This window comes from Pseudophryne corroboree, chromosome 6 (genome assembly GCF_028390025.1).
Source record: "Pseudophryne corroboree isolate aPseCor3 chromosome 6, aPseCor3.hap2, whole genome shotgun sequence".
Taxonomy (NCBI): domain Eukaryota; kingdom Metazoa; phylum Chordata; class Amphibia; order Anura; family Myobatrachidae; genus Pseudophryne; species Pseudophryne corroboree.
The window spans coordinates 107,158,359-107,171,876 of record NC_086449.1 but is presented as its reverse complement, the minus strand read 5'-3'; the positions used below and the strand labels follow the sequence as shown (position 1 = coordinate 107,171,876).

Sequence of the window (13,518 nt, the reverse complement as noted above, 5' to 3'; positions counted from 1 at the left end):
GTATGTGTGTAAATACCTTTTAGGATACCCTCCTGCTTTCTATCAGCAGGATCCTTAAGGGCGGCCATCTCAGGCGAAGGTAGAGCCCTTACAAGCGTGTGAGCGCTTTATCCACCCTAGGGGGTGTTTCCCAACGCACCCTAACCTCTGGCGGGAAAGGATATAATGCCAATAACATTTTAGAAATTATCAGTTGTTATCGGGGGAAACCCACGCATCATCACACACCTCATTTAATTTCTCAGATTTAGGAAAACTACAGGTAGTTTTTCCTCACCGAACATAATACCCCTTTTTTTGGTGGTACTCGTATTATCAGAAATGTGTAAAACATTTTTCATTGCCTCAATCATGTAACGTGTGGCCCTACTGGAAGTCACATTCGTCTCCTCACCGTCGACACTGGAGTCAGTATCCGTGTCGGCGTCTATATCTGCCATCTGAGGTAACGGGCGCTTTAGAGCCCCTGACGGCCTATGAGACGTCTGGACAGGCACAAGCTGAGTAGCCGGCTGTCTCATGTCAACCACTGTCTTTTATACAGAGCTGACACTGTCACGTAATTCCTTCCAACAGTTCATCCACTCAGGTGTCGACCCCCTAGGGGGTGACATCACTATTACAGGCAATCTGCTCCGTCTCCACATCATTTTTCTCCTCATACATGTCGACACAAAAGTACCGACATACAGCACACACACAGGGAATGCTCTGATAGAGGACAGGACCCCACTAGCCCTTTGGGGAGACAGAGGGAGAGTTTGCCAGCACACACCAGAGCGCTCATATATATATATATATATATATATATATATATATATATATATATATATATATATATATACAGGGATAACCTTATATAAGTGTTTTTCCCCTTATAGCTGCTGTATAGTTAATACTGCGCCTAATTAGTGCCCCCCTCTCTTTTTTAACCCTTTCTGTAGTGTAGTGACTGCAGGGGAGAGACAGGGAGCTTCCCTCCAACGGAGCTGTGAGGGAAAATGGCGCCAGTGTGCTGAGGAGATAGGCTCCGCCCCCTTATCGGCGGCCTTATCTCCCGTTTTTCTATGTATTCTGGCAGGGGTTAAATGCATCCATATAGCCCAGGAGCTATATGTGATGCATTTTTTGCCATCCAAGGTGTTTTTATTGCGTCTCAGGGCGCCCCCCCCCAGCGCCCTGCACCCTCAGTGACCGAAGTGTGCTGAGAGCAATGGCGCACAGCTGCAGTGCTGTGCGCTACCTTGTTGAAGACAGGACGTCTTCTGCCGCCGATTTTCCGGACCTCTTCTGCCTTCTGGCTCTGTAAGGGGGCCGGCGGCGCGGCTCTGGGACCCATCCAAGCTGGGCCTGTGATCGTCCCTCTGGAGCTAATGTACAGTAGCCTAAGAAGCCCAATCCACTCTGCACGCAGGTGAGTTCGCTTCTTCTCCCCTTAGTCCCTCGATGCAGTGAGCCTGTTGCCAGCAGGTCTCACTGAAAATAAAAAACCTAATCTAAAACTTTCACTAAGAAGCTCAGGAGAGCCCCTAGTGTGCACCCTTCTCGTTCGGGCACAGAGATCTAACTGAGGCTTGGAGGAGGGTCATGGGGGGAGGAGCCAGTGCACACCAGATAGTCCTAAAGCTTTCTTTAGATGTGCCCAGTCTCCTGCGGAGCCGCTATTCCCCATGGTCCTTACGGAGTCCCCAGCATCCACTTAGGACGTTAGAGAAACTCTTGGTTGAACACCAGGCAAATTAGGTTCACCAAACACGGTAATAAATCCTAGCCTACAAGGGTTTGCGGGCATTAAGCATCGTGCAAATGACCTTCTTGGAAAAGTTCTTCGCCCTTTGGACGTTATGTCTCAACAGCCAACCCGTCATAGATCTGGACGTGCGAGATCTGGATGAAGGCAGGCATGGACCTCAAGTTAACAGATCCGTCCGGAGCACCACAAGGGACCATAGCTCCTTGCTATTCATACCAGAGCTAAGCCCAGCCTCCAAATCCTCAGCCCAGCGGCAGACTGCTTTAGACACCCATGCTGAAGCCAGCGCAGAACGCATGATAGCACCTGCGTTCGAGTAGGCTGTTTTAAGGAAGGTTTTCAGCTTCCTATCAGTGGGATCCTGAAGGAAAGAAGCATCCGGAACAGGGAGAATAGAGGACCTACCTAAAATAGTTTTTAATTGATTGGTGCCCTGACTCCAACTCTCCAAGCTATACTCAATGGTACCTATGCCCCCTAGTGGATGAAAAAAAAAAAAAAAATACTGTAACAAGTATTCTAAGAAAATAGATCCCACACCTGTATAATATCCAGAATGTTTGTGACAGTGAGGGGGGAGATGTATCAAACCTCGGAGAGAGATCAAATACCAGCCAATCATCTCATGTCGTTTTTTCAAATGCAGCCTATAATATAACAGTTAGGAGCTGATTGGCTGGTACTTGATCTCTCTCCACATTCTCTCTCTGCAAGGTTTGATACATTTCCCCCAGTATTCTGGGTACGGGTTTATTTCTCGCCAAGCAAAGTACGATTCATAGAGTGAGACTGTAGGACGAGGTGGCCTACATGACCCGTTCTATGCAAATTACACTGACACAAAGCCGCAGAAATAATATACCTTCTCCGGAGAAGTGGAACCCAGGTAAGAGATGCCAAACTTGATATATTATCAGTGATATTTTATATTACAAACATGTATATGTCTCCAATTCACCATGTTACAGACAGGGAAGGCATATAGCTCTGGTGTAAACTACAAGACAACCTATATTCTGTATATTAAGACGTCTACTCACCATTTAAAGTACTTCCAGCGGACAAAGCACTGCTCTGCTTCTGGTCATAGGCTGGACCAATATTTCCCAAATCCTAGAAAATAAGGAGAAATCAGTAACATGCCAGGCAGACCTATGGAAATGTAAAAGAGCACAAATAAGGAAAGAGATCATTCCAAATCCTCAGTACTAACAACCCAAAAGGGGGAGAGATACTGCGGGGTGAAGGAGTGGGTTATGTGACTGCACGACTACATATACTGCAGTAATTGTGTTACTGGGTAAGTGACCAATGGGGAAGCGTTACATTTAAACTGCCGTCACCTGGTCAAGGAGGCCAAATTTTGGATAGTCCTCCTCGGGATCCTTGCTGCCTGGGTCAGGGTGCTCTTTCACTAAAAACACATCCCGCTCTTTGCTCTGAAATGAACATGATGAAGATCAGCAAACTGTACATATTACATCGCATGAACGCCTGAAACAGTTACATTAGGACACAACATTTCAATTGTGAAAACTGGAAATATTAACTATGCCTGATCTCCACATACCGATCTCCAGCTCTAAATGGACGGTCAATGATGGGATGTCTTAATGCTGTTATACAAGACTTATGCAAGAATGTGCTATTGTATGTGTTTTTACATCAAATGAATGTAGGCAGAAGCTATTGTATGTAAGAAACACTTACCATAGTCTTCACTATACTGTTTGGCCAGGACATTTTCCCTGGTCTTTGCCGTGTAGTCAGACTCTCCCAGTATTTATCAATAAATGGAATTATATCCTGCAGAAAACAGATTATTATTCTCTGACTACAGACTAATCTTATTCTGCACCACAGTAACAGTATAGGATAAATCATATTTATTACCAGATTGGGTACCAGGCATAAACAATGACAGTGTACTCCCACCTGTTAAATACTATAATTGGGGAGGAATGTCAGTGGAAATTCACGGTTCCTTTAACATAGTCATGTGGCCGTGGCACATGTACTGCTTACTGTATACTTATTTCCACAATACAATATCCCTAAAGAGTCAGAAACACCTACGGCCAATGGCCCCTGCAGGCTTACTTTGTTACCGGCCACAGCCACTAGCAGTTGGGTAACAATGGCCTGAAAGGCCGGGTGGCTGAAGGCTGCTCCCATCAGCACAAAATGCACTAAACAGGGAAGAAGCCACTAATCACCTATCAGAACTAAGGGGGTCATTCCAACCCGATCACACATTGCAGTTGTTCGCAGTGCAGCGATCGGGTCGGATTGACAGGCAGAGGCGTTCGCTCGGTGGAAGGGGGCGGCACAGCGGCGTTTAGCTGCCGTTTTCGGGGCGCGGCCCGGCCAACACAGGTGTGGCCGGACCGTGCGGGGTGGGGGGGGGGGGGCGTGCCGCACCAGCCAGGAGTTACTCCTCAAGTACAAAAGCATCGCCGCAGTGCAATGCTTTTGTACTTGTGCGGGGGGGGGGGGGGTCTGCCATGCGGGGCAGACTGGCCCTGTGCTGGGCGTCCCCCCGCATGTCTGGGAAGATGATCGTAGCTGTGCTGAATTTGGCACAGCTACGTTCAGCTCAGAATGACCCCCTAAATGAGGCTGCTTTGGGAAACGAGGCCTAACATATTACCTAGTGAGAATTAGCCTCACAATGGCAGAGTGGCTTAGACAAGCTCCCACTAACGTGATTATTAAAGCAAGCCTTATGTACAGAAATAGAATACATCCCAGAAATATAAAGGATACCTTGTCTTTGGAAAACATGGTCTTTGGATGCTCCTCCTGGTTTCGAGAATGCCATGTCAGATTTGCTAAAGCAGTGAGACACATTTCCTTTAAATCTGCAATATGAAGAACGAACAACTGACAATAATGCTGTGATTATTAATTGGAGAATGGAAATCCCCACACTACAAAAGTTTTTATTTAAGAAACTTGCTAAAAACATTTGCACAGAATATTCCTGTGGATGGTACATAACCATTTTCTGCAGTGTTCTGTTTCCAGTACTTATAGTTCTATGGCGATGGGTGTGACTATTGGAGTACAATTCCTACCTATGGAACTGCATAATGGCGGTGTAGCCACTAGATGCTGTGGCGATGTCGGATGCAGTGGAGTGATGCGATTCGCCTGCGCATGCCTCCTGATTTTATAGGTACAGAGTGGCAAAACAAATTTAGATACACTGTAGCAGAAATGTAAGCGGTGTCCCTGGATGGAGACTGGGAGGTAATGGGGGATGGCTAGAAGCTGGATATAATGTGACTTCTGACAATGCTTTAGGCGTGTTGCTGATATCCGTGGCATACAGGCACTCAGCCCAGTACCCAGATGGAGTATCTGCACATGCCATGGGGATGGCCCAAGTTTCCATAATGCGTTTAAAGACACACCAGACTGTAATGCGTCTACATGCGTTGCAAGTGGGCGCCTCAGTCTTTGCACATTCGGATACACGGAGGTACACCAGGGAAGGGCTTTGTAGCAGCAACAGCATGCAGATGCCATTGTGTCCGACTCAGAATCATGACCTATCTCTGTACCAAGTGTTACAACAGTACTTATATCACTAACTAGCTGAGAAGGTGGCATACTGTTACGTGACTTGGGCCAGAGTCATTGAGAGAGAGAGAGAGAGAGAGAGAGAGAGAGAGAGAGAGAGAGAGAGAGAGAGAGAGAGAGAATAGGATGACAGTTACCAAATACTCTTTATTTCCAGGGATAGCCCCAGATATTACAAGCACGTGGTCCTGGAAGTGTCCGAAATTCTCTATGCATTTTTCCATTATTAATTGTTAAAGCTAAAAAAAAAAAAACAACCTTTAATGAAATGCAGTATTCCAAACCCAATATTTTTATTATTATTCTCCTTTACTTATATGGCGCCACAAGAATTCTGCAGCGCCCAATTACAGAGTACATAAACAAATAAGCAAAACAAGAAAAAGGGTGACTTACTGTAAAGTTCAAGACACTATAGGACAAGTACAGGGTATGTAAACATAGCTGCATCAGCAAAGGACACTGAAATACGTATCAGGGCGGAAGAAAACGGAGGGATTTGGTGACATCAAAGGGAGTGAGGAGTAGAAGATGGTTTAAGTAAGAGAAGGAAAAGCACATGAGGGAAGAGGGCCCTGCTCATGAGAGCTTACATTCTAAACGGGAGGGGCAGACACACGGATGACACAGATGGGGCAGACAGTATGCATGGGACAGAGGGCTTAGGATGAGAGTTAGCTGGGTTTGGTGAAGAAGTGGGTCCTAAAAGCCCGTTTGAAGTTTTGTAGAGAGTCTGAGGGGGGAGAGGCAGATTACCTAACTTGTAAGGTTGTGGGTTTGTGCTGGCAACACTGATATTTGTAATTATGTGACGGACCTGGCTTGGCCTGGCGATGCACAAGACACTGGACAAATGGAACAATACACTGAAGCACCAGAATGGTCTCTACTGGATTTCTGTGTGTTATGATTGCCGACTTACTTGCTTGCTTTCTCAGAAAGTAGGTGTTTCCGCTGTGATGACACATATTACAATGGAAGCTGTAGTTAGTCATAAATGGAAGACAGGACCTACAAACACAGAAATACCCATTATAATGCATACTCTGCCTACACTACTAATTTCATATGAAAGGACCCAGCAGCATGAAGTCACTTACGTGGTATCTATCCCAAATGTTTCTGCTCCAAACCATTTCAAACAAAGGCTACACTGCAGTTCTATATCGCCTAGCTGGCGTCCATTATCCTCATCCACGGAACCAGGCTGAGTGTCCATGGCTTCACCTTCCGCAGTGGAGTCCTGGAACAGACAAACCATTATTCAAATCTCCACAAGGCAAAACGCATAACCCACATCTGAGTAACAGGTCTAACATAATTCTGAAGAGTCCATGGCCCTCATTCCAAGTTGATGGCTCGCTAGCTACTTTTAGCAGCCGTGCAAACGCATAGTCGCCGCCCACTGGGGAGTGTATTTTCGCTTTGCAGGAGTGCGAACGCCTGTGCAGCAGAGCGCCTGCAAACACATTTTGTACAAAACAAGACCAGCCCTGTAGTTACTTATTCTGTGCGATGATTGCTGCGACGAAGGACCCGGTATTGACGTCAGATACCCGCCCAGCAAACGCTCGGCCACGCCTGCGTTTTCCCAAATACTCCCAGAAAACGGTCAGTTGCCACCCAGAAACTCCCACTTCCTGTCAATCTCCTTGCGTCCCGTCAGTGCGACTGAAAGCGTCGCTAGAACCTGTGCAAAACCACGCTGCTCTTTGTACCCGTACGTTGCGCATGCGCATTGCGATGCGTAGTTTTGCCATTTTTTTAGATGATCGCTACGCAGCGAACAACGGCAGCTAGCGATCAACTCGGAATGAGGGCCCATGTCTCTGGGGATACTCTTGTTCCCTTATATTCACTACTAACCAGTAGCCTACGTAATGTGTACGCAGAGTTCAACACCACAAAAAGCCTGACTAATGAAGATACAGCCAGTTAACTTAGCTAGGATCCTTGCAGGAGAACCAAAATGGGGTGTCTGAAATAACAGGATCCCACACTTGTATATGCTGCCCTCACTCCCATACTGTACAGAAGCAAGCAAACCGTCCCATTGTACAGCAATTGAGGAGTTGGATCTGATGGTGCCGACTTGCTTTTATTAACTACTAGAAGCAACAAGCTTATACTGGTGATATTTCAGTACCAGTGAGTTGCTTAAACTCCATGCTCCCAGCTTCAGGCATCAGGAAAAGATCAGACAGCTGGACAGCCCATCTGTCAGCCAAGTGTGTACCCAGCCTTCAGCAGAATTATAAACAGCCCTATTTAACAAGGGTGTAAGCAGGAAATATTGGAGATAGTTATGCTTTGCCATTAATCGAGCTTCCAGTAGGGATGGATAACGGAAGCTGATTATTAGGAACCAATGATGTTCCTGGCTTGATGGATATAGTTTTTTGTCTTTTTTTGCATTTGTTGCAGGGATTGCCAACTACTGCATGCTCCATTCTGATGCCCATCCGATAACCGCAATATCAGCAGTATTTGCAGCACAGCACATTTGCATGTGTCCCGCCGACTACACACCACATAGCCATTGATAGTTACCTTGCAAAGGATGCATGTCACCACAAGGCATTCTGTAATGTGGCATCAACACCACTATTCCATGGCTATCCCTATCTCGTAGAGACAGTTCCCATAATATTCTATGGGATGTGGTTAAATGGCATGCAACACCCCAAGAAGCGTAGCTGTAGAGCTTGCCTTTATTACCCAAGCAATCTCAAGATGGCAATAGCACGTTTTTCACTGGATGCTCTCTGTGAGCTGGTGCCTTTACAATGCCCATCACAATGTTTTCTACAATGCTCATTGGAGACGGTGTCACAGTAACTGCGCTAATAACAATCCATATAATTGTGAAATGAGGAATTAATAAATGTTCATTTTGGAGGCTATGTCACAATTTTTGTTAAGTTAACCCCTAAATAAGTGTGGGTTCAGAGTGGAGAGCAAAGCAATGAATTTTTTTTTATAAAGATTCCATTGAATCTAGATAAGCCATGCTGCAAGACAGGGGTGCAAATAAGTTTTTGTTTCCATGCAGGCTGGCTGCTTTTGCATGTAGCCCACAAATGCAGAGCAGCTTTATTTTTACACAGCAATTTAAATCTGAGCTCAGCACGACCCTCCCAATCTATATTTCGCTGCGCATGTTACATCTACCCCACCTGCAGTGCAGCATGGTCTTACCAAACTGCACAGTTACTGGCATTTCTTATCACTTTGCTGCCACCTCTGAATCAGTCTCTTGTCTATATTTTTCCAGATCTCATCTTCCTTAAAGAAGCAAGCTGACTTTTAAATTCACCTGACTAACTCAAGTGTGAAGTCCGTTTACCAGCTCTATCATAACCAAAATCCCTTTCACATCGCACAAATAACCCGGTATCGACACGGTATATTGCCGGTCGACGCGGGTCACTGTGCAGTGTGAAAGGGGTATTTCCCGAATTTCCAGGTTGCCTGACCCAGGATTTCAACCCGGGAATAGACCTGAGACCTGTTCACAGTATAGACAGATGATCTCATCTCCCAGCGCCGCCTCTGCACTCGCCCCCGATGGTAACCCAACCCGGCATACTGTCGGGAAGCCAGTCTGAAAGAGTTCAATGCCGGGTTGCACCTAGGAAGGCCCCGTTTCCAATTCCCGGGTGTGATCCGGCACTGCGATGTGAAAGCGGTATTAGGCTTATCACGCTGTCATAAACCGCTGCTTTACTGTAGCACTACCAGCAAAAAAGTATATATTTTCATCTGCAAATACTATAGCAAAGGCTTTCTAGTTTCTGAATTTGACTTTAAATATACCCAATGCAGAGGTTCCCAAACACGGTCCTCAAGGCACCCCAACAGGCCAGGTTTTAAATGTATCCATACTTGGACACAGGTGACTTAATTAGCACAAGTCAATTTGATTGAACCATCTGTGCTGAGCCATGGATATACCTAAATCCTGGACTGTTGGGGTGCCTTGAGGACCGCATTTGGGAATCTCTGACCTAATGTAAAGTAGGGTTTAACTTCTACCAGAAAAATGAGGAGGATGTAATGTTGTACAAGAATAGTCAGAGACATAGGGGAAAGGTGATCTACTCTACTGGACCATAGATCTATACATGGCCATAGAACTACTAACACCCTTCATAATCCTGTAGGTCAGTATATTACATACCAATGTGTCCTTTTCGTTGGAAGACTCTGTATCCAGCCCAGCTGCAGAACTCAGTTGAATGGAGTCACTGTAATTAAATACTGTGTAATTAATACTGAACCACAACCACTGGCTAAACGATAGGAATTTTATGAATGTTGATTACATTTCATTTTATAGACTGATGAGGTGGTAATAAAAGATATTTATTTGCTGAAACCGGTGAGTGCCTTCTTTTTGCACAGATAGACAGATAAGGGGGGTACACAGCGAGCGATGTTCACTTAATTTCTAAGCAATCTGACTAGATTGCTTAGAAATTAAGAACACATCGCTCCATGTGTAGGGGCGACAGCGATGTGCGGCTCCGCGCGTCGCTATCGCCAGCTCTAGATTTGGCATGCATGCCAAATCTAGTAGATCGCTCATTTCACCGCTGGGTGAAATGAGCGGTCCCTCCCTCGCTCAGCACACATCGCGCTGTGCTGATCTGGGGGGAGATATGTGTGCTGAGCGGTCTGTGATAGATCGCTCAGCACACATGTCTGGGAGAAATCTCCCGTGTGTACCCCCCTATACACCCTAAAGGGCCTTACAGACGGGGAGATGTGTGCTGAGCGAGGGGGGAGGGGGTCACTCATTTCACCCAGCGGGTGCCAATCTAGCACCAGCGATAGCGCTATCATGGGGGGCTTACACACGAGAGATTCGTGCTTAAAATCCAAGCAATCTAGTCATGTTGCTTAGATTTTAAGAACGGATCTCTCCGTGTGTGCCCCCCTTGAATCTGCAGGTACCCACAGTGGACTGGTGCTTGATTACATTTTGCAACCATACCAGGACGCACAAAATCTAATTTGTTGCTATGGGTTTCAACATCTCCTTTGCAGAAAAAAGTTGTCCATACACTGAATGTTAATTGTTCAGATCCGCCAATGAAAAGACTGCTGTGAACTATTCTCGTTTCAGTATATGTACATGTACAATAATTGTTTGATTGGATTTTCAAACATGTTCAATCCCCCTGACCATCATTCAGCCAATTCCATGCTGTGATTGTAGATGGTCTCTATAAATATTACAGTGTATGTAGGCATGCTAATTATTGCCCTGACACTCCTACCTGGTCATCAGCTCTACTGTGCGGTCTTTGGGCAGCATTACCTGTGGACCAGGTGTATGACTGATCAGAAACACTGGGGCAGATGTAGTAAGCCTGGAGACGGCATAAGGAAGTGATAAACCAGTGATAAACGCACCAGCCAATGAGCTGCTGTTAAATTACATATTGGTGTGTTTAACACCTTGCACTTATCACTGGTTTATCCCTTCTTATGCCTTCTCCAGGTTAATACATATGCCCCAATAAGCTTATAATGTGGAGAACATGCTACTGAAGACAAACAGCTGTAGTCTTGAGGTCATCCAAGGCCACAGACAAAACTTGCAACATAAACACAAAATAGCAATTTGTTGCAATCTATGCAGCACATGTTCTTACAGAATCGATACTTTTTTCTACAAGCATCCTTCTAGTTTCAAATCATTATTATAAGCTATATTGCAAAACACCATGGGGAAAAGTCATAACCTGAGACTTGCTGGCATCGGCTAGTCTTTCCGACATTTAAAAGTGGTAATAATTTAAAGACAAAACCAACAAACCAAGACGCTGGGGACCAGGTAAGTATATCGCTGCTGCCACTCCAGGATATTTGGATTGATGCTATTCATCACGTCTCCAGAATCAACCCAAAAACCTCAATGTACCGGGCATGAAACTGGAGTGTAAACAAAAAATAACACCCAAAAAAGGGAATCATCATACATCAATGCCCATCCCTATACTTGCTGAGCAGTGTAAAGACAGGCACACACCCAGATATCAGCTCCATAATTCATACCTCCCAACGTGACCCTATCCAGGAGGGACAGAATGCATCGCTCCTGGACTTCCCTATTAATTTATGAATGCCATCACCTGTGCTGAAACACCTTTCTAATCCATAGACCTGTTCAGCACAGGTGATGGCAATCATAAATTAAGAGAAAAGTCCAGAAGCAGAGCATTGTGTCCCTCCTGGAGAGGGTCATGTTGGGAGGTATGATAATTGTATAGGTGTGTTTGCACTATGTACCATGTTTTTGATGGATGTGAAGCGGCTTTGTGTACAGCAGGAGAAAAGCGTTATATAAATAAAAAAAATATTATTATGCAGGAGCGTTAGCCAATTAATGACTTAAGCGCTCCAGCAAACAGCCTGGATCCACTGAAGTATGTACACATGGAGCTATTGTGTGTATCTGATCTGCAGTGTGGCATGAGGAGAGATGTCTGGTGACATCGCCAGCACTGCAGACTACTAGCCTAGGATTAGCAGACAGTAACCCGCAGGCTCACTCAGGGTGGGATATAGTGGGGTGTAAGTGTCCCATGTATTTGGAGACAGGAGAACAATGCTGACAGCAGGCATCTTGCAAACCTATGCCTTGTGAAGTGGACACATGGTACTACTGGCACTCCAGCTGCTGGAGGGCATGATGGGACTCGTAATCATTGTGAGCTGGAAGGCAGCAGAGTGCCTACATGTATCTGTATTACAATGCAAACATAAAGCTGCGTCTCCCCAACACACCATTGCCAGCCAAACGCGATATGAGCTTGCAAGTCATGCTGGGACTTATAGTTCTGGTCCAGAAGCTAGAAAGAGTGGGCTCTCTATGCCTGCAAGGCATCATGCATGTATAACAGGTACAGAGTGAAACACGTGTGTGTGAGAACACGGAAGCCGCCCACACCCCGTGACCCGCTCGCTGGTAACGCCCGCAGCGGTTCTGCAGCTGCTGCTCACCCCACAATGCCCGCAGAGACCACGTGTGCACACACCCCTCCCTCTCCCCCGCACCTCATCAACGGCCCACTCTTTGTACTCACCTGCTCCGGTTATCCCCGCCTCCTCCCGGGCTAGAGCCTGCCAGGCCGCCTCCTCCTCCTTCTCCTCCCACCTCAGCACCCTCCTTCTCCGCCACCGACGCCATCTTGATACACAAAATCACGTGACCGCTGCCGTGGGCGGGGACACGGGCGGGGCTCGGCCGAGGTTGCGCGAACTCCGGGTGCGCACGTACACGGCCATCTTTGGTAAGGGCGAGTATGGGAGGGGGCGGTGCGGCCCAGCCTCTACCACACTACCACTGCGGACGGCGAGAGCGCGGGAAAAGGCAGTCCGGGGTCACGTGACATTTATAGCCCCTCCCCCTTACTTATAAAAGTCCGGCGCCTGGGCGTTGCGTCGTCATTACTAATACTAAGCTTTGTTTTTTTGTGTTGAGGTAAAGGTGGCTGCACAACGTGCGACCATGCTCCCGCTAAGGGAGACCTATAAGCACTTGTTATGTGGACCGCACAGCCACACTGCCTTGTCTGTTAGAATCGTATAAATTGTTTTTGTTTTGGGGGGAGGTTATGGCAGGTTTGGGTGCTATAGCTCCACTAAATGATGTCACATAGATAGTAGTAACAGCAGGATGACGGGACACTCACACGTTACCCCATGCTGCATCCCCACACGGGCCGGGGCATCACTCTGCTAATCACTGCTACCATCAGTGTAATGAGGCCTGACTTCCACACAGTTACCAGGGATAATGGGGCAGGAAAACAATATATGACTGGCTTTCCCCTTATCACTATGTACTGTATATCAGTGCTGGTGTTGGCTGCTTGACCAAACTGCAGGATAGATTTTGTGTATTTTCGATTACATAAATTCAGACATGCGTGTGAGGGCAAAACTACAAGTCTTTGCATCATTTGGTCAGCGGTACATTATATACTGTAAAAGGATCCAAATCTAATAGAGACTTTTGTTACATGAATAAGGGAACTTTTCCCCCGGCCTTATTCCTCTAATGGTAGATATGATACATAGGTCCTGTGCTAAGTTAGTGTGACCGTAAGAGATGAGGCCCAGCTGGAGTAAAGGGGGCGTTTCCTTCATTATGAGTAACATTTAAACTT

At 46.3% G+C, this 13,518-nt stretch overlaps 1 protein-coding gene across 4 annotated transcripts in view; it reads right to left on the bottom strand.

Annotated features, from left to right (window-relative positions):
• Positions 1-12,552, bottom strand: part of ASH2L (ASH2 like, histone lysine methyltransferase complex subunit) — a 62,591-nt gene extending 50,039 nt beyond the window's left edge. Inside the window, exons 1-8 of one of the 4 annotated variants that reach the window (XM_063931615.1) lie at positions 12,433-12,552; positions 9,519-9,585; positions 6,439-6,581; positions 6,261-6,349; positions 4,520-4,614; positions 3,464-3,559; positions 3,097-3,192; positions 2,794-2,866 (exon numbers count right to left, since the gene is read on the bottom strand). In XM_063931615.1, the coding sequence (XP_063787685.1) occupies positions 2,794-2,866; positions 3,097-3,192; positions 3,464-3,559; positions 4,520-4,614; positions 6,261-6,349; positions 6,439-6,581; positions 9,519-9,585; positions 12,433-12,536 (763 nt within the window). In that variant the 5' untranslated portion in view covers positions 12,537-12,552. Of the gene's footprint in view, positions 1-2,793; positions 2,867-3,096; positions 3,193-3,463; positions 3,560-4,519; positions 4,615-6,260; positions 6,350-6,438; positions 6,582-9,518; positions 9,586-10,620; positions 10,719-11,162; positions 11,354-11,375; positions 11,434-12,432 lie in introns of those variants that run through there. The other 3 variants (XM_063931617.1, XM_063931618.1, XM_063931616.1) reach the window with 3 other exon arrangements.
• Between the last annotated feature and the right edge of the window lie 966 nt (positions 12,553-13,518).